Raw genomic sequence first — 26,670 nt, 5'->3', positions numbered from 1 at the left:
ACAGTTGACATAGAATATTATATTAGTTTCAGGTGTACAGAATAGTGATTAGACATTTATATAACTTACGAAGTGATCCCCCTGATGTAAAGTACAGCATGGGAAACATATTTAATATTATTGTAACAACTATGTATAATCTAGCAACCACCTGATCATACATAGTTATTACAATAATATTAAATATGTTTCCCATGCTGTACTTTACATCCCTGTGACTATTTTGTAACTGCCAACTTGTACTTCTTAATCCCTTCACTTTTTGACATTTTTTATTGCTTTATGTCCAATTACTAAATTTTACTAATTCTGCTTCCTTAATGTCTCTTGAATCTATCTACTTCTTTTAATCCCAACCGTCTCCATAATTTCTTGCTTCGTTACTGACATAACCTCCTAAGTGGTCATATTCTTCCCTGGTTTTGTGGTCCTCCAATTTCTTCTTCACACTATGACCATAATGAACTTTCTAAAGTACAATTCTGATCATGCAATGCCCTTCTTAAAACCTTTGAATGTCTCCCTATAGTCTTTGGGATTGTGTTAATAAGGGTCTTGATAGGAAACAGAATTTACCCAAGATGGGTAAAGAGGAGGTGGTACATATATAAAACAGAATATTGCTCCTCCATGGAAGAGAATGGGCTCTTGCCATCTGCAGTGGCATGGGTGGACCTGGAGGGTATTGTGCTGAGTGGAGTGTCAGACAGAGAAAGACAGATGCAAAGTGATTTCGCTTATGTGTGGAACCTAAGAACAAAATTAAGAAACAAAACAAAAACAAACTCATAGGTACCAGAAATATTTTGATGGTTGCCAGATGGGAGGGGAGTTGGGGGTGTGGGTGAAAAAAAGGGAAGGAATTAAGAAGTACAAATTGCTTGTTAGAAAGTAGTTATGGAGATGTAGGGTGTAGCATGAGGAATATAGTCAGCAATATTGTAATAACTATGTCAGATGGGCACTAGATTTATTGGGATGGTAGATGGGAGGAGGTTGGAGGACAAGGTAAAAAAGGTGAAGGGATTAAAATTGGTAGTTACAAAATAGTCATGGGGATGCAAAGTAAAGCATAAGGAATATAGTCAATAACATAGTAGTAACTATGTATAGTGCCACGTGGGTTCTAGACTAGTCAGGGAAATCACATCTTAAATTGTATAAAGGTCTAACTACTATGCTGTACACCTGAAATTAATATAAAATAATATTGAATGTCAACTATAATTGAATAATTTAAAAAGGGGGGAAAAGATGAAGGGGAATAAGAGGTTCAAGTTTCCAGGTATAAAAGAAGTCATGGGGATGTAATATTCAGCATGGGGAATATAGTCAATAATATTGTGATAGCATGGTAGTCAGATGGTTACTAGACTTATCATGGTGATAACTTCTTTAACTATATAAATGTGAATAACTATGGTATACTCCTGAAGCAAATATAATCTTGTATGTTAACTATATTTTAATAAAATCTTAAAATTTTTTTTTAATAATTAAAAAAAAGAATATGCACCAGATGGTTCAATGGAAGAAACTTTAATAAAAGCACTACTTGCAGGTATACATACAAGGTTAAGGACGCAAACAAGGAATGGAAAGGCACCCAGAGATTAACCGTAGGGAGACCCGAGGGCTGAGGAGACAAGGAAAAGTAGTTACTGGTCCACAGTGAGAGCTGGGGGAGGAGCCAATTGGCAGAACTTTACTGACAAGGGCACAACTACTGCTGTAGATACGACACCAAAGCAGGAAGAGGTGGGGAAGAAATACCATGACCTTTCCTCCCTCCTGCCCATAGATGACTTGCTGGAGCTTTCTATTACCCAAATTGTATGGGAAACCAGCTGGCAAAGGGAGTTGGGTGATGCAGTCTGCAGTGGTCAGCTTGCTAGGGGCACAGAACAGGGCAGAAAAGGTAGAACATGGGTCTGGGCAGGGGTGGGGGGTGAGATATGGCAAATGTTGAATGATCAGCATAGGGATTCATAAAAATAGCATCTAACTTGCTGAACAGAATTATTATGAGGGCTAAATAAGATGTTCCTGAAAGTGCTTGTCACAGAGTGGGTGCTTGGTGAGTTAATATCCTTTTTGTTTATCATATCCCAGCCCTTGGTAGAGAGTAGATGTTAACTAAATGTTTGTTAAACTATTTCTACTGTTCTCTTTCCATGCAACTTTATTATTTCCTATAGGGGAAACTCATTGGGGTTTCTAAGCCCCTCTCCCTTACCCCCCCAAAGAACTTCCTTCCTCATCAGGACTGGAAACCTGTGATTTTCGTCTCCTTTCTGTTTTTAAATTTTTAAAAATTTTTAATGGAAACTTTCAAACATACATAAAAATGAACCTCCCTATATCTCTCATTCACTAATTGATAATAAGAAATTATCAACAGCTTGTTAATCTTGTTTTCATTAACCCCCTCTCTTCTTATTAACTTATTTTAAAACAAATCTCAGAAATCAGATCATTTTCCTATTAACCTCTTTAACCAATAAGACCTTTTATCTTTGACAAAACCACTGTGCCATTACCACTTCCGATAAAGACAAAGATAAATCTTTAATTTTGTCTATTGCTCAGTTCATGTTCAAATGTTCCCAATTGTCTCAAGATGTCTTTTCTGGTTGGTTTGTTCATGTCAGCAACCAAACAGTCCCACATCTATAATTCCTTTTAGTTAAAATTCCAGTCCAACCTGAGGGTGGTGTCTGCCCTAGAGGCAAGTTGTGGCAACAACCTGGGTGTGGGGCATTTTGGGCAACGCTGGCTGGTAATATTTCCTCCTATGTTCTCTTTATCCTACACACAAAAGAGGCAGCTCCAAACCCCCTAACTGCTGACGGCCCTCCAGCCTACCCAGTGGGGCCGAGTCTCTTCTTTGAGCCTGGGGAAGGGATAATTTGGGGTGAGATATCTGCCAAGTATGATAACTTGCAGTGCTACCTATTCCAGCTCAACTTATTTAAGGCTCTTTTATTCATTGCCTTATAGGTAGGGCTGGGGCTGAAATGGTGAGGAGGTATGTGACATAAGGTTGAGGTTTAGGGGCAGTTCGTCAGCCTTAATCTTACTAAGCTGATCTAAATCTTCAATAAAATTAGCTGTCAGAGATTCTAGATCCTAGCAAAGAAAAAGCATCGTACCACCAAGCTCCTTTGCCTCCTTTCCGTTTCCAGCTCCTTTAGGGTCAAAGGAAAATGGCTGAAATTCATGCACTGAGATGAAGAGAGATGTTACAGGTTATCAAATCCAACCTTCCAACCAGCAGGAGGCCCCCTGATAATAAGAACTAACGCCTTTACAAGCCAGTGGTCAAGTGACTTAGCACCACATGTGGGGAATCCAAATCCTATCTCCTCTGGGGGGGTCACGTGGCCTTTGTGTGTACCTCTTCAGGGAATGAAGACCTTATAATTCTCATTGTTATCAGACATCCTTGTGAGTTTCACTGAAATCTCCTCCGTCTGTTGGGAGTTTTGTCCTCTGTTGCTCTACAGAATGTCATGATTTGTGGGAGTTTGGGGGTGGTGGGGTGGGATATAAATCTATTCTAGCTGGAAAATGCACTTTAATTTACAAGAGAAACAGTCTTGTTGCCTCTGTACAATTAAATTATAAGTGTACAGGGCTAATAACAGCTAATATTTATTGGTTCTTATCATGTGCTGTATTTTTCCCAGAGCTGCAACAAAGTCCCACAGAGCGGGTGGCTCCAACAACAGAAATTTATCGTCTCACAGCTCTGGAGGCTAGCGGCCTGAGATCAAGGTGTCATCAGGGTTGGTTCCTTCTGAAGGCTGTGGGGGAGAATCTGTTTCCGGCTTCTCAGCTGGTCTTTGGTGATCTGCCAGGAATCTCTGGCATGCCTTGGTTGATAAAAGCATCCTCCCAACTTCTACCATCATCTTCACAAGATGTTCAAACTGTGTGCATGTCTCTGTGTCCTACTCTCCTCCTTCTATAAGGACTCCAGCCAATTAGATCAGGGCCCACTGGAATGACCACATTCACATTGACTAATTACATCTGCAATGATCCTGTCTCCAAATAAGATCGCGTTTTGAGGTACTGGGAGTTAGGACCTCAACATGAATTTTAGGGGACACAATCCAACCCATAACATGTGCCAATGCTTTGCATATATTTTGTGATTCTATTCTCACAATAACACTTGTAGGTAAATAGTAAGGAAACTGAGGCTTAAATAATTAAGTAGTTTGTTCATGATTGCGCAGCCAGTAAGTGGCAGAAACAGGATTTAGAACTTAGACACTTCCAGAACCCAGGATTTTAGCTACTTCATTATATTGTTTTATTTCTCCTTACATCATTTTTCTTTTCTTTCTTTCTTTTTTTACTGCCCCTTTCCTTAAAACTGCAGGAAATTACTTGCTAGAAACTAATGAACATTAGCACGAAGCAAAATTTCTATGGCGTCCTAACACTGCCACCTGGTGGTAAAATCAATCAAAGCCGTTTCCAACTTCCCAGCAAAAGTTGCATGAAATGCTCATTGGCCTTTTCCCTTAATTACACCAATACAATCAAGCAATTATGAATTCTGTTTGATCCTACTTTCAACCAAACACAAGTGATATAATAAAAAATTAGAACAAAACAGCACAAATGTTGAGCCCCTGAAGGGATCTAAATTTTGCTGATTAAAATAATATAACCCACCATAGAAAACTCTTGAGTACCTATTTTGTGATAATATATATTTAACAGCTTTACATTTTCAAAACCCACATATTTTTGAGACCTAACCAGGTCTTATTCTATTTTGAAAAACTGGTTTCTCCTGATGTACTGCTCTGATGACTCATTCTAGACACCATTTCTTTCTGCTGTTCAAACTCAGGATTCAAAAATAAATTAATTAGCAATTACTAACCATTAACTGCTCTTTGAAAGAAAAAAAGAGGGGCTGTACAGAAAAATTGGCTTTGTTGCTTTTCCATCTCCTAGCGTGCAATTTCCTAGACCTTTGTTTGGCACCTCTCTCTATAGTTTGCTATCCACCATTCAGTATGTTTTACTACAAATTCAGAAGTCATGTAGCGTAACATATTCAACAATAAACTAGGAAAAAAATCACATTGAAACCAACTGATTTTAGAGTTGGAAGACACCTTAGAGTTTATCTAGATCACACCAATTTGTTTGTGTTTTCATGGGGGAACAATTGGGAAATCATGGAAGAAAGGAATTCCTGAATTGACATTTTGGGGGTAGTGGTCCGAATCAGGAAGTACTCATTATGGCTTCCCGTAGCCTGCAAGAACATGGCCAAGTGGGATGTGGGCATTGAGCCTGAGCCTGGGATGGGGGTATTGATGAACAGCTTTAACAATGATTCATTTTGTCTTGGATCAAATGCTTTCAACCACAACATCATAACAAACTGGTGTGTCGAGCTTAGATGCAAGGCGTATTGCAGGTAATATGTTACAATTAATTACAGTGCCATTGTTTACAAATACTTTCCCCCAAACAACTTCAAACTAAAAGGAAAGTTGTAAGTACAGTACAAAGAACATTTTCCCCCCAGAACCATCTGAGAGTAAGTTGTCAACTTGATGTCCCATCGTCCCTTAATACTCTCATGTGTTTTCCACAAATAAGGACATTCTCTTAGATGACCTCAATACAGCCATCAAAATCAGGAAACCAACACTGAAAAAGTACTGGTGTTTTGTCCTCAGACCCCATCTAAGTGTTGCCAAATGTTCCAATAATTTCCTTAATAGCAAAAGGAGTCGGTTCAGAGTAAAACAATGCTTTTAGTTGTCAGCTCTTTTTAATCTCATTCACTTTAGAGTAGTTTCTCAGTCCTTTTTGACTTTCATTACCTTGAGACTTTTAAAGTTTGCAATTATTTTATAGAATATCCATCAATTTGTTTTTGCATGATGCTTCCTCATAATTAGATTCAGATTATGCATCTTTGGCAGAAATATCACAGATATGATGCTGAGTTCATCTGTGTATCTGATTAGGTGACTTATAATTTCAATTTGTCCCATTATTGATGATGTTCACATTGATTATTTGATTTAATGTGGGGTCTGCATGCAGTGTTGCCTTTGTAATTAATGAGCATTTTGTGAGCATACTTTGAAACTACGTAAATATTCCATAACTCATCAAAATATCAATTTATTATTTTATATCAGTGTGGATTCATCCTGTTTATCCAATGGGTTATAATCCATCACTATAATTATTAATTTTGATGCTCAAATTATTCCACATTTGGCCACTATCAGCTGGCTCCTTTGATCTACTGACAAATTCTCATCATTCTTGAAAATTTCCTTGCTTTCTGGTACAAAAAAATTTTCCGCCAACAGGTAGCAGGATGACTCAGCTTAAAAAAAAAAAAATTTTTTTTTTCCAAATTAATCTAGTATTTTCCCTGCTCCAGCCATGGAATCAGCCATTTTTTTTTTTAAAAGGAGTCCTGGTTTATTTTCATGAAGAATGTTATTGAGAAGCCAAGATCTGAGTGCTAGCTCTGGATATATGTGTGTACATGCATACACATATATGTGGTATATATACTCTACATGGAAAATCATGAGGTCATAACAGTGTTTTTAATTTCAATACAATGCCACAGATTCCACTCCAGTTTTTCCCTTTGCACACCTGCAACTCCTTTCTCTGGCAGCGAGAAACCTGGTTCTACTTATCCTTAGTATGCTTACTTATTTCATCAATCCCCCTGTATGCAACCAATATTCCGCGGTGGCTGCTGCCCCATGCCCTGCGTGACGGCCTCCTCACACACTCAGGTCACATGCGAGCAAGGTCTCTCCTCAGCACGGACCTGTTTCTCACCCTGCTCAGGCCGGCACCTCATCCTGAGCTACCAAGTCCCCCCAGCTCCCTGGATATGGATGCCTACCTTCCCCTGACTTAACTAATAGCTTCGGGACTGAAGTAAATGTTCAGGAACAGAGAGGAAGGAAAGAGAAGGGAAAGGAGAGGAGGAATAATAGGAAGAGTTGCACACAGACAAAACAACAACAACAACAAAAAACACACAAAAACCAAAAAACACCAAATTACAGCAAATTCTCTTTTTCTCACTTATGTTCTAATGTATCTTCTTTTCCCACTCAAAATATAAGCTTACTTATGTAAGTTCCATAAGATGGAGCCTTTGTCTGTCTTATTTACCATGACATGCCTAGCACTTAGCATTTTTTCTGACACAAAGTAGGTATGCTTAAACTTCGTGAATAAGGAATGAATAACATGAGAAAAAAAAAGAGCTTTATAGCTAACATATTGGGAAATGTATGTAACCTACAGCCAAACTTATCTAAGCCTTGTCCTGAAATCTGGCTGTGTGTCACACGTAGCACAGTATATGGCACATAGTAGGTATTCAATAAATTCAAGTGGATAGACACGAGGAATTATTTGATACATACATTTCAGCTGTTGTATGTGTCCCAGTGAGGGAAAAAAGCTGGGAACTATGGTTTTTAAATGATGAAACAGGTTTACTAAATTTTGAAACCATACTAGGGTGAAAAAGCTCAGGGTTCAATATGAACATAGCAAACAATAAAGTGTGTTAAATTAGTGAAGTGCAATTATCAGAGATAGAAACGGAGTTGGATAAATTCAGGCAAGTAAATCTAAGGAGGAAAAAGGAATCGAATAATTTAAACACAGGGTAAGACTGGCCAAGCGCAAACCCAGAAGGAAGAGATCTGTGGGTCCCAGCAGAGATGTTGCACAAACGACAAAGGGAAGAGGTTGAAGAGGTCACTCTGATTATAACCTTAAGAATGGGTTCTCATTTCAAGTTTTAGTGACATGATTAACATAAGTTGTTAGCACAATTCACCACCTTTGTTTACTTGTTACTATGCCCCTTTCTTTCTAGGCGGTAGGAGTGCTTTTCAAACTAAAATTTCTCAACTGCCTCCCCCACCTAGGTGGGGTGTGAAAAACAGGTCCTACAAACTTTTAAGCTAAAATATTTAGGCTATTTTATATTAGTCTGAAAGATGAATTGTCACCCATTCAACAAGTGTTTACTGTCTACTCTGTGCGAGGTGCTGTCTTTCTTGGTCGTAGGAGGTACAGAGCTGACAGGGCAGATAGGATCCCTATCCACATGGAGCTTGTAGCCTAATAGGGGCCAGCGTGGAGGGGCTCAAGGGAGGATAAAAGGACAGGTCACAGAGCCAAGATGTGTGACGCAAAATGGGAACTTTGGTGTTTTACAGTAACGAATTAGTCCTTTGGACCATGTGATCACTGTTTTTGCTTGAAATGTTGTAATTCCAAAAAACACACTTCCCCGAAGCAGGCATAAATGATGTTTTTGTATCCACCCTGTTCCTTACCCCAGTAGGACGGGGTCACTGGGTAGTGAATACAATATACTGCATTCCATACGGCTCTGACCCAGACTAGTTAATTTTATCTAGTTTGGCGCTCCATATGTGAGGCAAAGTGACAAAACTCTTCAAAAATAAGATATATGAAGAATGGTTAAAATAATAGGATCATTCAACTGATAGAGAGAGGTTGCTAGTGATTTAAATAACGGCCCTGAGACCTTCTAAAGGCAAATAACTGATGTTAGGCTATGAAGCTTTTCTCTGGATTTGAGTCCAAAGGTATTAGAAATACTCAGGTCCCTCAAACAAAAAGGAAGAATTACTTTCATTATTAGTAATATTACATTGATGCTGCACTAAAACAAACGAACAGAACAACATGCAATATCAGGGCTGGGAAACACACATAAGCCTAGATGCCAAGACTCAAATTTCATTTTTAGTTTCTAAAGTATTCCAAGTTGGATATTTCCAAGTTTAGTTGTCAGAGAAAGGAAAAAGGTCCCCTGAGACCATATGCAGAGGAAGGGCTGTAGACACAGATTGACTAACATTCTGCTTCCTGCTTTTTATTTGATTCAATTCTTTGGGAAAAAAAAAAGATATAAGAATTGCTGATGCACAGGCCAGCCTGATGCCAGCACATATTGGCTTTGAAAGCCTCTGTAATTTCTGTCTCTTTGTGATTATGTGTGCTGCTGTATAGAGCAAGGAAAACAGAACCTGCGGATGGGCTTCCCAAGTCCCACATCCACAGCCTATCCCTGCCAATGAAAGCACTGTCCCTTGAATGTCAGCTATAACCGATCAATTGACATGTATTTTCAACTATGTGCCAGACCCTGGGCAAGGTGCTTTCTCATAAAGTCGAGCTGGGTGAGAGGCTGGAATAAGGGCTACAGTCCAAACTTGGGGATCCAGTAGGGGCTCATGGGGGTCACATGCTCACACCCAGGACCTGATCTGAACATTTTCATAGGCCTTCTGAGTGTCTTCCTTACAGAAAATAGGAGAATTTTGCTTCTTTTCTTTCCCGTTCTTGTTAGTTCAAGTCCTTTTTCGTGTGTCCTAATAACCATATATTTCATTTTCCACCCATCCGGATTCCTTGCTCCTCCCCATTCGGTCTGGAGAGAACTCATAAATGTCATTGGTCACAAAGCCACTCTCTATGCTCGCCAGAGTCACAAATCCACTCTCAGATGGGTTCACAGCCATGTTGTCATAGTCACAAGACATGTCATCGGGAGTGCCTTCTCCCGAACATACTCGGAATGAGATGTTTTTCAGGTCTGGCCGGGTCTCGGCTAAATCAGCTTCACTTTGTTTTCGGATGACGTTGTAAACCTCTAGGTCTGGACTGTTTCCTTGATGAGGAGAGGGCCAAATGCTGTGCTGCTCCTTCGTGCTGGGGCCTGGCTGCTCCCGTTTCCTAGGACGAAATAAAACCAGGGCTGAGTATTTTAGACAAGGGGGCTGAGACTATCCCCGTGCCTCCAGGTCAGGCTGGAGGAAGTCATCCCGGCAATAACCAGCACTTCTCACCGACCTAAACTTACAGGTCAGGGCTGTGGGGTAGGGTGTGGTAACAAAACAGGAAAGTGTTGTTATGCTCAAAGCGATTGTGTATCTTTCATTCACTGCTGCCAGAGCACAGAACAGTGGTGCTTATCCTGGGCTCTCCAGAGCCCCCAGAGGCTCCATGAATAGAACTGGATGGGGGAAAACATCACATTTAAAAAACTCATCTCTAGGTGAAATTTAGCATGCCCTTCAATTCTAAATGTAGGTAACAAACCAGAGTAGAATTAGTAGTATCTTTGACTTGATCACCAATAGAAATCACAGATATTTTATCATATCACATTTATAATAGATGCCTTAACATATTTTACACTCATCTCTACTTCAAAATTATGATAATAATATCCACTACTAAAAGAAGCATTAGAAAAGATGCACATGTATTACTGTATCGCATTCATTTTAGGAAATATTTTGCTAAACTATATATCAGTATAATGACTTCCCTTGCAATCCAATGTATTTTATGCATTAAAAAAATATTGTTCTGGGCAGGAGGCCATAGGCTTCACCAGACTGCTACAGGAGTCTGTGACACACACAAAAGCTACAAAACCTCTGAGATAGAGACTCCAGCTTCTGAGTCCCAAATCCCAAATCCTGGTGAGGTGCTAAATAGTAGGGAAGGGAAATCAAGAACCAACTGTCGAGTAAGCAGTTGGAAAATATATTTGGAACTTTTTGAACTGAATTCTATTTTCAGATTAAAAGGAATTACCCAATAAAAATGATCATAGTAAGAGCTAACATTTTTTGAGTGCTTACTACATGTCCGTTCTGCATGTACTAACTGCTCTAATTCTAATAATCCTATAAGGAAGTTGTTATTAAATGAAGTAGGTTCTGCACCGGAATCTTACTAATGCATCTGAAATTAGTCATCAAAGGGCGTCAAATCTTAAACTGGACCTTTGCTTTCCTGTTGCAAAATGAGCTCACCATCCTTCTTCTTTGTATACCATGATGATGGGGAATAAAAAGATAGCCAAGAAGAGCTCTGGGCACCTCAAAAATGGTGACACATGATTCATAAACAGAGGTGCCCTAGGCTACTTAGTGTAGCTATTTTGTAGCAATCTATAATCAGGTATTCAATTGAAAGAAAAGTCAATTACAAGGATTTGGCTATTTCATTTTGAATAAAGTGATTTAGTTTCAGATGTTTCCCAGAATGCCTGGGAACAGTCATTTTTCCTATGGTTCACTATTCATTCCTTCACTTACCCAACAAAAATTTTTGGGGTGAGGGTACACATTCATGAGAGAACTTCGTTGAGTGATGAGTGGATACACAGGAGGTGAATAACACAGTTTCACCCCTCAAGTCATTTAAAATCTTCCACATAAAAAAATTAAAGGATGTAAGATCACTCTCTTCACCACAGCAAAGCACAAATGCTTAGTACTTCTGAATGCCTTGCGCACGACAGAGAATTGACTCTCATATCTGCAGTGGTGGTTCTCTTGGGGCTGCCATGACTTTTAATGAAGTAAACAGGGCATTGTCCAAATCTTAAAGCGTTCGGAAAACACAACAGTTTACACGATGAAGGTTTTACTTGCCTCCTTCTACAGATCCAAACCCAACATACAACTGTGGTGATGACAAGGAGGAGGAGAAGGGGAATGCTGGGGATTAGGATGTAGGCAAGATTCAAGGCAGCTTCTGAAAAGAAAAACGCACATTATCAGTATTAGTGATGTTTTTGTGTGCTTCAAAACAGGCTTAAAAAGGCATAATCAACACAAAGTATCCCAAAGAGCACATTCCTGAAAGGGAATAGATACACAATAACCCTGTTAGCAAAGTTTTCCAGTTTCAATAAATGAGCATTTCTTACCTGTTCTATTATCCTAAATAGTGGAGAAAAGAAATAGAAATTTTTGGGACTCATGCAAAATATCAGAAAGGCAGTTTCGTTTATTTTTCTTTTTTTCAGAGGAAAGGGATTCTCTCTTTTCTTGTCCTTCCTCTCCCTTAACAAACAGGGGCTGCTTGGGCAGTGCTGATGTCTTTGACTCTAAGGACAGAACTGGTAGTTCCTAAGGTGGGGTGGGGAGAGGGAGGAAGAAGAAGCAAGCCGGAAGTCTCAGGGTTTTTACCAGGAAAGAGAAGGTCACATGAAGATCATGAATCAGACTGTAGAACCTTCCCAACATTTCTGATTAAGACTAACTGCATCCAGTTGGGCACATGAGCAGTTACTGTGGAGGGCGCTTCGAAATCTGCTTTCCTGATCTTTTCTGTCCTTTAAGTCTTAGAACCAGAGAATTTTCCTGCAAGCGGCTTTGGGAGAAATCAAGGATTGGGGACTGACCCCTTTTCTACTCCTGAGTCAAGATTCCTGGCCATTCAGAGGCTGTTGCTTAGTTTTTCTGTGAGGCTGCAAACTTGACAAACACAAAGCAAACAAACAGACAATAAAACAAAACAAAATAAAAAGGAACAACAACAAAAACCAAAATGAAACCCACTTTAAATACCACCATATGCTTGATCACTGCATTGTACATCTGAAGCTGATGTTGTATAATATTGTATGTCAACTATAAGTGAATATATATATGTATATATAGTCACGGGATGTGGAGTCTAGTGTGGGAGTGGAGTCAATGGAATTGTAATAGACATGTATGATATGGAGGTGGGGAGTGGGGCGGCGGATTAGGGGAGGGGAGCTGTTACTTTGAGGGGTAAAAAGTACAACTATTGCACTGTGTTGTACACCTGAAACTAATTAAAATAAAATAAAATAAATACCACCATAATAACAAAGAGCAATAAAAATGCCACCTCTGCCCAGCACTTTACACTTTTATCAAAACATTTTCACGTATTATTTGTTCTATTATAATGAATTTGATTGGCCTTTGCCCCTGGTCCCTGGGAGGGAGGATTTAAATCTTTGAAAGTTATCAGATAATAGGAGTGACTGTTATTCATGAGCTCCTCAGATCACATCAGAGTTTGTGCTGACAGAAATGTCTCAGGATGGAGGCTGGTGGGAAGGGAGTAGGGCCTAGAGATTCAGCTCAGTTACATGGCCAATAATCAAATCAATCATGTTTATGTAATGATACCTCAATAAAACCTCTGTACACCAAATCTCAAAGGAGCTTTCTGGTTGGTGAACACAGTGCTGTGTCAGGAGCATGATAAGGCATCCTGATTCTTCAGAGAGAAGACACAGAAGCTCCCCATTTGGGACCCTTCCAGGCCTCACCTTATGTGTTTCTTCATTTGGCTGGTCCTGATTTGTGTCCTCTATAATGAAATATAGTTATAAGTATAGTATTTTCCTGAGTTCTGTGAGTTGTTCTACCAAATTAATGGACCCGAGGGGGTTGTGGGCACCCTTGGATTTATAGCCAGTTGATCAAAAGTGTGGGTGGCCTGTGGAACCCCAGAACTTGTGGATGATGTCTGAAGTGAAGGCAGTCTTATTGGGGTCTGGGCCCTTAGCCTGTAGGGTCTGCAATAACTTGGGGTGGCTAGTGTCATAAAGTAATTGCAGTATTGCAATATCCTATTTCAGTTTGTGGACACAGTCTCTCAGGTAGGTGAGAAAAATATTACTTCTTTTATGCAAATGATTAAACTGAAGCACAAAGAAATTAAGTGTTTTTTTGTTTTGTTTTGTTTTAAGTTGTCTGGTGACAAAAACCCAGATCTCCCTCTTGAAACTCAAGATGAGAGTTGAGGTTGAAAGTCAAGTGCACTCCAATTTATCACCCCATTTAAAAAAAAAAAATCTTTCGTGATTTAACTTTTAAAATATTTTGCCCATTTTCTCTACCTGATTCACAAATGAATATTAATCATGGATGTTATGCATCATGGCCTGGGTCTTTCTGCTCTTATTTCTCTACGTCCATTTTCTCAGTCTCTGCCCCTTTCTTCTCCCCATTACTTCTGGGTGGTTCCCAAGTCTCTGACTTCACATAGATTTTTTTACCCCCTGTTTAGTCTAATCTCCCCAATTAGGATAGCTTCATTTGCATATCTCTGATGAAATCTAACATTTAATGCAGTTTTTGCAAAGTCACAAATACCCTGTCTAATTCCCTTATTAAGCAGCTGAGGGAAGGAAGAAAGTAGGGAATGCAACCATGGGTAATTTATGATCAAGAGAGTCCCATTATCTATTTTTCCCAGGAGATTTCTGTATATACCTTTGTTTTCTTTAAATATTTCTTTGGCCTCTTCTTTCTCTTTGTCTCCTGGAAGGATGGGGGTGGCTGGCTCTGTTCCTTCACCTGGAGACAGATACACGAACTTGAGAACCTGGAGAAAGGCATCAGAATCCAGATGTTCCCTGAGGTCCTACCATGTTCAAGGTGAGATGCCAAAAAGCAGTAGCAACTTGACCAGTGCCATTTATAAACACAGGAAAGGAAACGGTAGAGTCTGTTGGTATAGAGGTTGAATTATCTTCATCTTTCTGGTGAGACTCTTGCTGCCAAGAATCATGTACTGAAATAACCAGCAAGCGGTTGGCATCAAGGCACATAAAGTACTGAGGTGCTAAGGGAAAGGGTCAATGACTCACTTCTAGGACCATAAATGATCAGTTTGGCTCACTTCTTGTTTAATTAGATCAAGTTCTTCTTTTCACATTGTCAATAATGATGAGTAACTTTCCAAACCAAATTTGCAACTATTCCTTTTCAGCTTTGAAAAAAAGACAACACTAGAGGGTGAGATTAATGAACAGGTTGTCATGGCTGTGTGTGGCATATACCTGTCTAAATGGTCTGAGTTAACACCAGTGGTCTTTCTGTTGAATAATCTGGTCTAAAGGATATATGCTTCTAAACCTATGAAGAAAAGCTGCGAAATAGCCCAAATTAATCCAAATCTCAAAAGACAGGCTTACCTCCTGGCCCCGTAGAAGGAGCTGTTGGATTCTCTGTAGCAGAAAGAAACAAAAATGAAAATAATAATTAATTTTCCATGCCATCTGAATAAAACTGGCCAGATCATGGCATCCACTTATTTGCTCATTCAGTCATCCAGTAAACTATCTTAGCATTTCTCGATGCCAGGAACGGGGTTAGTAAGCCAAAGAATCACTGTGCACAAAGACTAGTCTTCCCCTAGCTTTACTTGGGCACTTTTTTAAAAAGTATTTTGAAACTTTCAGATATGGGCATTTCCAAACATACACAGACTAGAGAGACTGGTATAATGAACCTCTATGTACTCAGCTTCAACTCTTATCAACATATGGCTAATGTAGTTTCAACAATAATCCCTACTTCTCCCCAACTACACTCGGGCCTGGATTATTTGAAAGCAACCCAAGACATTTTAGCAATTCCTATTGGGGATGTTTTAGAAAGCAACGAACACTAATCTCCAAGCAGTGGAAGTGGTTGAAGGGCTAAGTAGATCACTGGCCAGTCCCTAGGCAGAGACTAGTGATCTAGAACCCTGAGTTGTTTTAAATATTTCAGAACCTCAGGAAAGTCAGGCTGCAACAACAACCTGACAACTTATGTCAAATGTTATCACTTTTGGCTGGGAATGTGTCAACTTCTTGTATTGGCAGTCACTCTCTTACGCTAATCAGAGGCCCTGGGATTCATAGGGATGGGGTCCTTAAGGGCAAGACTTTAGAATTCAGAGTCCTAAGGCCAGGATGTCAAGGCTATTCAGAGAGAAAACTTAATCATCTTCCTGTAAGTGTGTGAGTTTGTAGAGGTGATGCAAATCCATTAATTTATTTAAAAAATACTTATATAGTACATGCTATATGATGAAAACATCATGATGTTCTATCTCATAAAAATAGATAACAGCCTTATGAGTTAGGTCTTGGTTTTATATGCTAGGAAACCGTGGTACAGGGAGATTAAATAACTTGTCCAAATCTTGCAGCTAATAAGTAGCTGAACTGGGATTTGAATCAAATAAATGCAAATGGAAATTAAAATCGCAAGCAGACAAACTCTGTGCTAGGAAGTGGAGATGCAATAGCAAATGAGAAGTGGTCCTGTCCCTTGAAGGCTCTAATACACTACAATTTGGCCATAATATATGGAAATACAGAACAATATTAATAAATATTGATTTTGTGATATTGTTACAATGCATAATATACTCAATAATATTACATGATCTGTTCATTTTCCTGTCCCTCCGTGGTTTATTCATTGTGAAACACTTCAGTAAACAGCACATGAATGCATCATTTCCTTCAACCCTACAGGGCATCTGCAACGCATTGCCTCTGATGACTTGTCTCTGGTTTTCACTGAGTCCGCCTTATGCCTTTAGGATACTCCAGACACAATCAAATGTTCAGATATGGCTAGCATGCCACCTACTCTATGTGGTCATGTTGACAAATCTAGTTTTAGATGTTATTCAACTGGTCTCTTGTCACTCTGGCATAATGGATGGTGTGCCATCTGGTTGGAACCACACTGGACGACCTTCCCTTAGCCCATCAAGTGGAGAGATTAATTGGTCAAGCATGTATGTTTCCAGACCTCAAGCCAACCATGTAGTGGGGACAAACATGTAAACAGGCAGTTAAAGTATTTTGTGTGTGTGGTGTTAGGATACTCATAGGAAGAACACCTAAACTAGTTTTGAGGGGCCCTCAAAGATTTCCCAGAGGAAATTATTTTTTTAATTTCTTATTTTGAAGTAATTTCAGATTTATGAAAATTTGCAAGAATAGTACAAAGAATTCCTATATATCCTCCACCCCAATGTTATCATTTTATCATATTTCAGTTATTCAATTATTCTCTTTATATATATCTATATCTCTATACATCTATATTTTTATTTATGTCTATATAGAGGCACACATATGTATAAAAATGTATACAGACACATGCATAACTTTTTTCTTGAGAGTAAGTTGTAGACATCATTACACTTTACTCCTAAGTACTTCAAGGTGTATTTTAGAAAGTGGGGATGGGGGACATTCTCTTACATAACCACAGTACAGTGATCAAAACTAAGAAATCAGCATTGATACCCTATTACCTAACCTACAGACCTTATTTAAATTCTCCCAAGTGTCTTAACAATGCCCTACAGAAAGCCATCATCATCATCCGGAATCCAACCCACAATCACCTGTTGCACTTAGTTCTGAGAGAAGGAGATGTTTAAGCTGCACCTGGAAGGGTGGAATGAGTTGATTGAAAACGGAGAAGAGTGTTCCGAGCACAGGAAACAGCAATTAAGAGCTCTTGGGGAACTTCACCGAGTGCAGAAGGGGATGGGATGGGGGAGGAGTGGTGAGAATTGAGGCTGGAGAGGGGCAAGGGTCTGATCACACTGATCTTTTTACTGCATGCTGAGGTGTGTGAACTTAGCCTGAGGACAGGTGGCCACATAAAGGCAAGGTGTTAGTTTTTTTCTATGTGCCCATCTCCCTCTGCCAGATCTGTTCTAGTTGTTCTCTGTATCCTGGGAGGCTGATCTCTATGGATTGTGTCATTGGGGCTTCCTTGTCCTTTGGCCTCTGATTGGTCTTAACCAGAAGGAGGCAGAGGCAGGAGGTATTTATTCACCAGGCCGCCTTCCCACTTCACTGTGGTTTGACAGTAGCTGTATTGTATGGTTACAGCTCCTGCTGGGTGGCTCCCGACTCCAAGCTTTCTGTGGGTTCCACTAAAGCCATTCTCTCCCCTCCCTCCTTTAAGCCTATGGGTAGTGACAGCTTCAATTGTAGCTAGTCCCTGGGTACTTCACCATCTCTTGCTCTTTGCCCACACTTCTGCAAATATCCTTTTACTGTACTCTCCTCATTAAACCCTTACATCTTCTTCCTGCCAGGTAATAACAAACGTAATAAAGAATATGATTTAAAAAAAAAAAACTGAACTAGGCTCAGAGTCCAAAAGTAAAAGGATATGAAAACAACTGTCATAATCTCACATTTCAAAAGTACATTTAAAAAGTACAAAATTTAAAATCATGGCAGTAATAGGACATAATGAACCAAAGTGATGGGAAGCCAGTTTGTAACAAATGTCTTGCTTTCATTGCTCTGAAAGGAGTCCTGCGAAGACAGCCTCTGTCTTTGCAACCTCCTAAGACAGCTCTGTGTGGTGGGGAGGACCAAATCTCTGGAGAAAAGAATTCATCTAAGGGGGTGAAAAGGGAGGAAAGAAACCTCTTAGCAGCAAAAATTTCAGCAAAAGCATAGTCCAATTTGAATACTTTTAAAATGATAGGATTATTTAATCACCAACTAGATATAACTAACAGGTCATTCTACTCCTGTCAGGAAAGGTTGCAGAATTGGAGCCAAGCAGCTGGCTTCACGGACATGAGAAACTTCAGGGACAGATCAAAAATCACTTCAAGTTTAGATAAAGGTCAGTTATAATGGAGGAATTTGGGAAACTCTAGCAGAATGAGACTACAATCTTGCAGGCCAAACCCTTAACAGATCTAGAAGCAAATGCCAGTTGAATTTGCAAGGCATACATAGAGGGTAGCCTGGAAGTTTGAGCCTGCTCATCAAAGTGTCTGCTGTCTGTCTAATCTCAGTGAAACTGGTGTATTTTATAATCCACCTCCTCTGGTTATCATTCTGTTTTGTTAAAGCCCCAGAAAATAATCTCACGTGGCTGTTAGAAGACTTGCAGGAACAATGGCCAGCTTCTTTTTATATTTCTTCTTTATTCCAAGCTCCTACAGCCAACCTCACATGTGGAAAGAATAAAAACTTGTAACCGTCCACTTAGAGGGCTTTTTGTTCCCTGAAGTTCTCGTAATTCTTGCTTTATCATACATAAATCAGACCCTTTCTTTTCTTCATCCCTTCTCTTAGCATCCGATACCCCTCCACTTTGCTAGAATTACTCCTCAATGAGAAAGTGTCATTACATTTCCCTTTGTAAGAATTCCCAATGTTTAACATTGCTGGAATTCTCAGCAAGCTTTCTTAGAGGCTACGTAACAAATTCTTGGAACTAGCAGCTGCTTGAGAAATGAGAGAGGAAGTTGAGAATTCAGCCACATAACGTGAGAGAGGATTCATTACCATCGGAGTATTTGCAAATGAAATTGTTTTTCATGTTGCATCGGTCGTCATTCCACTGGAACATGTAGGGGCCCCCGATTCCGGTGGGTGCTGATGGCTGATGGTACATGACCACGCAGACCTCGCTGCCACAGGAAGGCTCATCCACATACCAGTTCCTGTAGGAAAGGGGTCAACAATGGAGGCAACTGGAGAAAGTACCACAGGATTTCAAAGCCTCTAATTTCCCTTCAATTTCCACTGTGCCATGAACTTAAGATTCTGCTTCAGAACACAATACACAGAGAGGGAGGAACTGAAGTACTGCCAGTAAGTAGAATCACACACTTGCTAATATGGACATCACAGTCAATCACCTGGCATTTGCCACAACCTCTTTGCGGGGAGGAATATATTACAGTATGATGTCTGCAAAGTAATTATGAGAAAAAGCAGCCAGCAGAGCCAGCCTGGACGATCTTACTCCTTTCTTGCTTTTTGATAACTGGGTTTGTTTTTCTATTTTTAGAAATCAAATGCACTGAGAAGAGGCATGACTTACCTCATCCAGAGCTTGCTCTGCTGCCCACCTCCCCATATTTTTTCATTGGCCATAACTGCCTTTCCAGCCCTGGGAAGTAGATGGAAAATTCAAGCACCTGAGCAAGACTTTCCAAAATGTCAGAGGCTGTCAGAGCAGGTGAGAGGGCGGAGACAAGGGCAGGAGGCCCACGAAATCTTTTGCAGTTGTTTCCACTTCGTCAGGCTGATGAGCCCTTCTGTCAGCCTCCACTGCCAGATTTCTGGTCTTTGTCTCCCTAGCTCCTGGATGGGTGCATTAGCGGCCTCAGCTCCACTATCCGTGGTACTTGGAATTAAATGCTGAGTGCTGCCACTCAGTTGGATATGTGGGTGCCAGGTTAAGGCTTTGGATTTCATAGAGATTCTAAGTGCTGCAAGCACTCACCCCATTCATTGATCCAGGGCTGGGTTCTGTAGTCTGCCTGGTTACCCACCTGAGCTGTTTCCTTCTAGCACTCAGATCTTACCCGGATGCTCAGATTACTAGCTGGGCCCTGCTGCTCTGCCTAACTCTTGTCAGAGCCCCACCTTAGGAGACAGCTAAGAGACAGGTCTCCTGGTAGCACCCCATTATGGCTCTGTTTGAGTGCTGTGTTGCCGTCCACTAAAAAGAAGATCCTTTGCTCTACTCACTGGGTTGAACATGCCTGGACAACAGCTGAGCTCGCAACACTGCTTGGACACTATGCCTGGATAGCTGGGGGCCCCGGCTGAGGCTGGGCTCTGCACCTCATTAGTTACCTCCAGGCCATTTTCCAACCCCGTTGGTGGGCCTCCTATCCTGACTTGCCCATTCTCCTTCCCACTGGCCTTATGACTTTATGCTATTTCATTTCACAGATGATGGAATGGATAGAATATTATACTTGGCACCTAGTTTCTGGACTTGAGCCAGCTTTCAGGCTCAGAACTCACAGATAGGAGAGACTAAGTTCCCAGGAGGGGGGTGCCCTGCAGATGCACATGGTAATGATTTTCCCTGTTCTCCCAAAGGGACCCATGACCATTTATTTAAGTAAGCATACACTAGGGAAAGAGGAATATCCAAATACTATAAGGACTGTTGGATATAGGGTATGTTAACATTGATGCCCAAACACTTGAAGTGTCATCAAGGCTACCCAATAGAGTGGGCGCATATTGAGGCCAGGTATTAAGTGGAGTTCTGGCCCAGGATCAGCTCACAGTGGGACCTATCTACTGTTAATTTCCCAGTCCCCAAATATATGAATTGAAAGCTTATGTGGAAAGAGTTAAAATAAAGGAGGAGGTCAAGTGGAAGCCTCTGAAACTGCATTCTTCCCCACCTTCTCCAAGACAGTAAATAAAAACAATATTCAGGGGAAGATGACAGAAAGTAGTGCCACCTCTAAAGATCTAGAGAATGCAAGGGTGGTTTTCCCCCTCATATCTAGTCTGTCTCCTGCAAAAAACAGGCAGATCTTGAAGGATGATACTGGAGTAGCATAAACTCAACCAAGTAGAAGTCTCAATAGCTGTGAGCACCCTAGCTCTTTGCTAGAACAGGTTAACATGCCCTCAGTACCCAGGATGCAGATGGGGTGAACATATTCTTTTCAATCTGTATCAGAAAAATAATCAGGAATAGTTTGCATTCACTTGGAATGGATAACAGTATACATTTATGGTCTTGCCTCAGGACTATACTAATTTTCCTACCCTGTGTCATAATATGGTGTGAAGAGACCTGGGCTGCCTAGACATCTTGCAGAAAATCACACTTGTTTCACTATCTTGTAGATATTATGCTAATTGAGTCCGATGATCAAGAAGTAGCTGGGGGCTAGCTGAGTGGCGCGTTGGTTAAGAACTGGCTTGGGACACCAGAGGGCCCCAGTTCGGATCCCACATATGAGGGCCAGTGACACTGTCCTCTACAGCTAAGATGGTGAACAGCAGCTCAACCTGGAGCTGGGTTGCCGGGAGTCGCCGGCGACGGCGTAGGCTGCAGCCCCTGCTGCAGTGGGTTGCCATGGGCTACTGTGTGTAGCCAGCAGCTAGTGTGAGCAGCCAGCAGCCGCAGTGAGCGGCCGTCCAGAGGCCAGCAACTGATCTGCCTCGCCTGGGAAGAGCGCGTGATGGTGCCAACTTGGGCCAGTGAAGCAACATCCTCCACAACTAGACTGAAGAACAAAAACAACAGCAACTTGTCTGTTCCCCTTTCCCCGATTCCCCAATGCTGTTCCCCTCCCCCAGTTCCCCAATAAAATCTTAAAAAAAAAAAAAGAAGTAGCTGGTACATTGGAGGCCTTAGTAAGTAAGACTCACATGCTGCGAGGGGTGGAGATAAACCCTGTGAAGATTCAGGGACCTGCCACTTCATGAAAATGTGTACATGTCTAGTGATCTAGGGAATGCCAGAGCAACCCTTTCAGATTAAAGGGATTTCATGCAATAACTTGAAAAAGGAAGCATAGCACCTAGTAAACCTCTTGGGGTTCTGGAGGCAGCATATTTCATAACTGAAAATACTGCTCTGGCCCATATACCAACTGACACAAAAGAAAGCCATCTTTGAATGGGGTCCAGAGCAGAAAAGGACTTTGAAGCAGGTCTAGGCTGTGGTGCAAGCAACTTTGCCACTTGGGCCATATGATCAAGTAGACTATTATTAGAAGTATCAGTGGTGGGGGAAATAATGTCATATAGGATTTGTGACAAGCCCCAATGAGAGAATCACAATACACACACCTAGGATTCTGCAATAAGGCCATGTCATCTGTAGCTGAGAAAGATCACTTTTTGTAAAATCCCCCCTGGCTTACTACTAGGCAAGGAGCACTGAGAGGCCATGCAATCCCACTTGCCCATCGTGAGTGAGGTACAGTCAGACACACCTCGTCATAGGTTGAGCAGGCCTGGGATCAATCCATTATAAGATGGAAGAGGTATATACAGGACCATAGGGCCCTGTATGAGTGGGTAGAGCAGATGGCCACTGTTGTACCAGAAACCGCTCCCTCAGCTTACACCTACGGCTGCATAAGGGAGTCCCTTACAACCAGCAGATAGAGGCAGCCTGAGCTTGCTTTGTAGATCTGTCAGCCAAGAATGGGAGTAGAACTCCAAATGGACAACAGCAGCACTAGAGCCCCACTCAGAGGGGGCCTTGAAAGACCAAGTGGTAAGCGGACGTCTTCCCAATGGCCAGAGCTTAGTTAGAGCTCCTAGTTAACCACTTTGTATGGAAAGGGTAGTTATTGGAGGTGAGAATATATAAGGACTCAGGAGTAGGGCAGAGAGCTTGGTTGGCTGATCAGCAGAAAGAAATCTTAAAGTAGAAAGCGTGGAAGATTGGAGACAAGGAGCTATTGGATAGAGTGATGTGAATAGACATGGGAGTAGGCATAAAGTATGAGACTATCACACATTAAAGCCCACCAGAAAGCATCTAGCAAGAGAAACGACTCAGCCAGCCTGTTATCAGCCAGCCTGTTATCAGCCTGGCGAGTCCTCTTCTTCCTCACTGACCTGGCAGTGATCCAGCCTGCCTCCTTTTTAAATTATGTCAAGTGAGTTAGCTGCTGTGGGTTCCACGCACTTACCTGAATGTTGATATGCTGCCATCGGTCCAAACATAAAGGTCCTGGCAGGCTGTGCTATTGCTTTGTTTCTCCTCACGCCTCCTGAGCCCAATCCAGAAATCACCATCAGATGCCAGGAGATTTTCAATGAACTTTTCTATCAGTCTCTGTTCATCTTCAGACTCGATGCTGACAAGCTGGCCCCCATCCCTCCGGCAGGCTGCTCTGGCTTCTTCAAAGTTCAGTCTTCGAGAAGCATCATGGAAGTAAATGACTTTATAACAAGGCCTTTGTGTCCCTCCCCGGCAGACCGGCTGCCCTAGAGGAAAAGGAAGCCAATGTATTTCAGTGTGACCCAGATATACCAGGGCAGGGATGCTTAGAGGCAGGTGAATGAAGCCATCCCTGGGCAGGAATTCTGATTACTCATCAGTGGAGTAATCAGTAACAATGTCTGTTAGGGTTCTCTGAACAAATTAATCCCCTTCCAACCTGGAGATGCAGTGAGTTAAACTATACTGTGTAGGGACTCCGTGTTTGGTTTGTTCCATTACAAATGCTTGAAAAGCAGACATTTTTCATTATCCTTTAAAAGAGAGGTAGATGAAGATTTACGATTTCACTTAAAGGCACACAAATCACACTTTCATGCCATTAGGGAGTCTCAGGGGATAGTGTGGCTTAAAGCGAGGTGTCTCTGTTTGGTGGTTCCTTCAGGTAAGAGAGACATTCTGAAGTTGGGTGTGGGCTCCTCTACCCAGGAGCTCTCTCTGCCTATGTGGCAGGACTGAGAATTCACGCAGTCTATGGTACAAGCAGAAGCTATGAGCATCAGATCCGTGGGGTTTTCTGCTGCTGGTTTGCCTAAAGACAATAGCTAAGGTGTACTGAACTCTCGGTATGTACCATGAATTCTGCTATGGGCTTTTACATTTACACCCAGTCTTTATCTCACTGAACTCTCACAGTAATCCCCTGTTGTAGGTATTGTTTATGCCCCATTTTATAGATGAGAAAACTGAGGCTTGGAGAAATTAAGTAATTTGGCTAAGGTCACATAGCCTCAGCAGCATTGCCTGAGTCAGAACACAGATCTAATTACAAAGTCATGCTGGTAACCACTGAACTATATTGCTCGCTCCCAGTACCCCCCAGGCTCAGGTTGCTCTGGGAGCCCATGTAACATGTCTCATCTGACTGACACCTGAAGGGGGGAAGACCATTTCAAACAGGTGCGTTTCTACTGAGATGCAAATAAATTGTTCACCAGCACACACCTGGCTTGTGTCTGGGTGCCCGAAGCTTTGCTGCACCTGAAACATTAGCTTCGTTGTTCGTTTGTTTAATCACATGTATTGAGTGTACACCGTGCCAGGCACTGTGCTAGGTGCTGGAAATATAGAAACAAATGCCAGTTCCTAGCCCATAGGAGCAAACAGCATGTTTCTGTATCCAGAAGTACAAAGTGAAAACCAAATTGGAACAAGGGGAACCCCTTGAATTGGACTCCGGGTGTGAACTGCTGCCATAGAGCAAGAGATCAAGGATTATTGTTTTGGGAGCCTCTTCCCAGCCCTCATGGAATGTTCTTGTTTTCCTATCTTGTTTTGCAGCGGTGCAGGGAATCGGATAGCATTCATTATTCTCTATACTGTCCATAATATAGGGCAAAAGGCCAAAGACAGTTAACTGCATTTTCAGTGCTAAATGGGAACAGAGCACTTACAGATAATCCAGAAAGCTCCCGCGATTTCTTATTTTCTATTTCTTCTTTCATCGCTTTGGTAAAGAAATTCTCAATAAGCAACAAGTTATAAGAGGTTTGCATCCTCTTCCTTTCTCTGTCATTCTGCTATTGCTAATAAGAGGCCTCAAAAGCAGGACATTCTCACTAAAGAGGTGTTCCAGAGAGACTGGGGACCACCGGCCAGAGAGGCTGTGGCTGGGCGACTGTCTTCGGAGAAGGCTGGGTCAGCTCAGCTTCCACGAGTGCTTCGAGGTGGCTCCAAATGAGGCAGCAACAGATAAATGAGTCCCAGAAACCCTCCATCCGGCCACCAGCAAAACATAAACTGCAGCTGAATTTACTGGCAGTCCCCGCTTTCCCACCGTTGGATTATCAAGGGAAAATATAACACCTTAAAGGAGTTTCCTGTATGGGTCCAGCCTGGTCACACACCCCAAGTCAGCTGGTGAGTGCCAGAGCTGGAAGGAGGCCCAGGGGCACATCTGGTTCCCCTGCCTTCAGGAAGTGTCTTTCTCTTCTCGCTTGCAGGAAGGGGAAGGGCGGAAGGTCCTTCTGTCTTTCATGACCACGGACTAAGTCCATGCGGCCCTAACCCAAGCAGCCTAACTCAGTTACCCTCCCCTTTTGCGGCCCCTGCACCCCATCCCACCCTGAAACCAGCTTTAGGTTCTTTAAATCAGCCTCGCAAGCATGGATCACGGAGTGAAGGTTTTCATTCTCCACCCCTTTTGGCCAGTCGGTCGCCTGCGCGGCGGACCTGAGAAAGGAGCACGGACATTTTCTCCCCGACATGCAGAACGAATGGAAGAGGCGAGAAGCCAAAGCACTGTACCTCCTCTGAGGTCCAAGTCCGGGGCTGCAGTGACACAAGAGGAAGGAAGCAGAGAGAGTCATTCACCGGAGTCAGGCGGGGCATGTCCCGCGCCTACTAGGTTTCTTTTCCGATCTCTAAGCGCTCGAATTCCAGGCGCGGCATCCCAGAAGAGACCCAGAGTAACAGGCTGGGTTCCCACGGCACCTTCGATCCAGAATCCCTACTATACCCACCGTTTCCAGGGGGCAGGACAAGGGAGTTGGTGAACCCTCCCTGCACGGGGACCCCGGTTTTGTCTCGCCGCGCTCAGTGGAGCGGGCCGAGGGGGCGCCTACCGCAGATTAACTCACTGTCCTACTCAGCCTACGTTCCCCGAATTCCCGTAACCCTGGGCTGGGAATGGACTTCGGGCTATCCGGGATATACGGGGAACCCGCGCGGGTCTCATTCGCGGGGCGTTTGCTCCCCTAGAAACAGGGGACGCCCCCCTCCTCCGCCGAGTGCCAGAAAAGAGTCACGGCATCCCTGAAGACGGTCAGCAGCAGCTGGGATGCAGTGGGTGCACCAGCCGAGCCCGCTCGGGAACGTACCCCTGCCCCAGCGCGCGCACTCACCGCTTAGCAGACGACCCGTCGCGCCCCCGGGCTCCGCCAGCAGCACCGCCAGCAGCACAGCCTGCAGCGCAGCTCCCAGCTGCATGGCTCGGCTCTAGCGCGCCCTCAGACACACCCGCGCCACCGCGGTGGAGCCGGCGGATAGGCAGCGGCACGCACCGCAACAGCAACCTCGGCAGTAGCATCTCGGGAGGACCGACGGGCCCGGCACCCGGAGGAGGCGGGGAGGGCGCGGAGCCAGCCTGTCGCCCCTCCGCCCCCTGGGACGTCACTGCGGGGAGGCTAGCCCCTCGGGCTGCCCCGCCCCCGATAGCCTACTCCAGCACGCTAAGCACCAAACGCCCGGCCTGCGGAAGGAGAGTGAGCACAGGAGGGGAGCCAGCTTCCCGCCCCACACCGAGCCTTCCAGG

The 26,670-nt window shown here is 42.6% G+C and overlaps 1 protein-coding gene across 2 annotated transcripts; it reads right to left on the bottom strand.

Moving 5' to 3' along the window:
- Positions 1–4,322: 4,322 nt before the first annotated feature.
- Positions 4,323–26,497, bottom strand: LAYN (layilin). 2 transcript variants are annotated; one of them, XM_019653695.1, is made up of 8 exons: positions 26,261–26,497; positions 25,665–25,688; positions 23,107–23,404; positions 18,980–19,137; positions 14,837–14,869; positions 14,133–14,216; positions 11,523–11,625; positions 4,323–9,807 (listed from the first exon to the last, which is right to left on the bottom strand). In XM_019653695.1, exons 1-8 carry the CDS (start codon positions 26,343–26,345, stop codon positions 9,444–9,446), a joined length of 1,149 nt encoding a protein of 382 aa, XP_019509240.1. In that variant the 5' UTR covers positions 26,346–26,497; the 3' UTR covers positions 4,323–9,443. The 2 variants fall into 2 exon arrangements, with proteins under 2 accessions (XP_019509240.1, XP_019509241.1); XM_019653696.1 differs by lacking the exon at positions 25,665–25,688 and having other exon boundaries at positions 4,324–9,807.
- Positions 26,498–26,670: the final 173 nt, after the last annotated feature.

The sequence above is a fragment of the Hipposideros armiger genome, unplaced genomic scaffold, assembly GCF_001890085.2.
Source record: "Hipposideros armiger isolate ML-2016 unplaced genomic scaffold, ASM189008v1 scaffold_204, whole genome shotgun sequence".
Lineage (NCBI taxonomy): Eukaryota > Metazoa > Chordata > Mammalia > Chiroptera > Hipposideridae > Hipposideros > Hipposideros armiger.
This window is presented reverse-complemented; position numbering and strand designations above follow the sequence as displayed.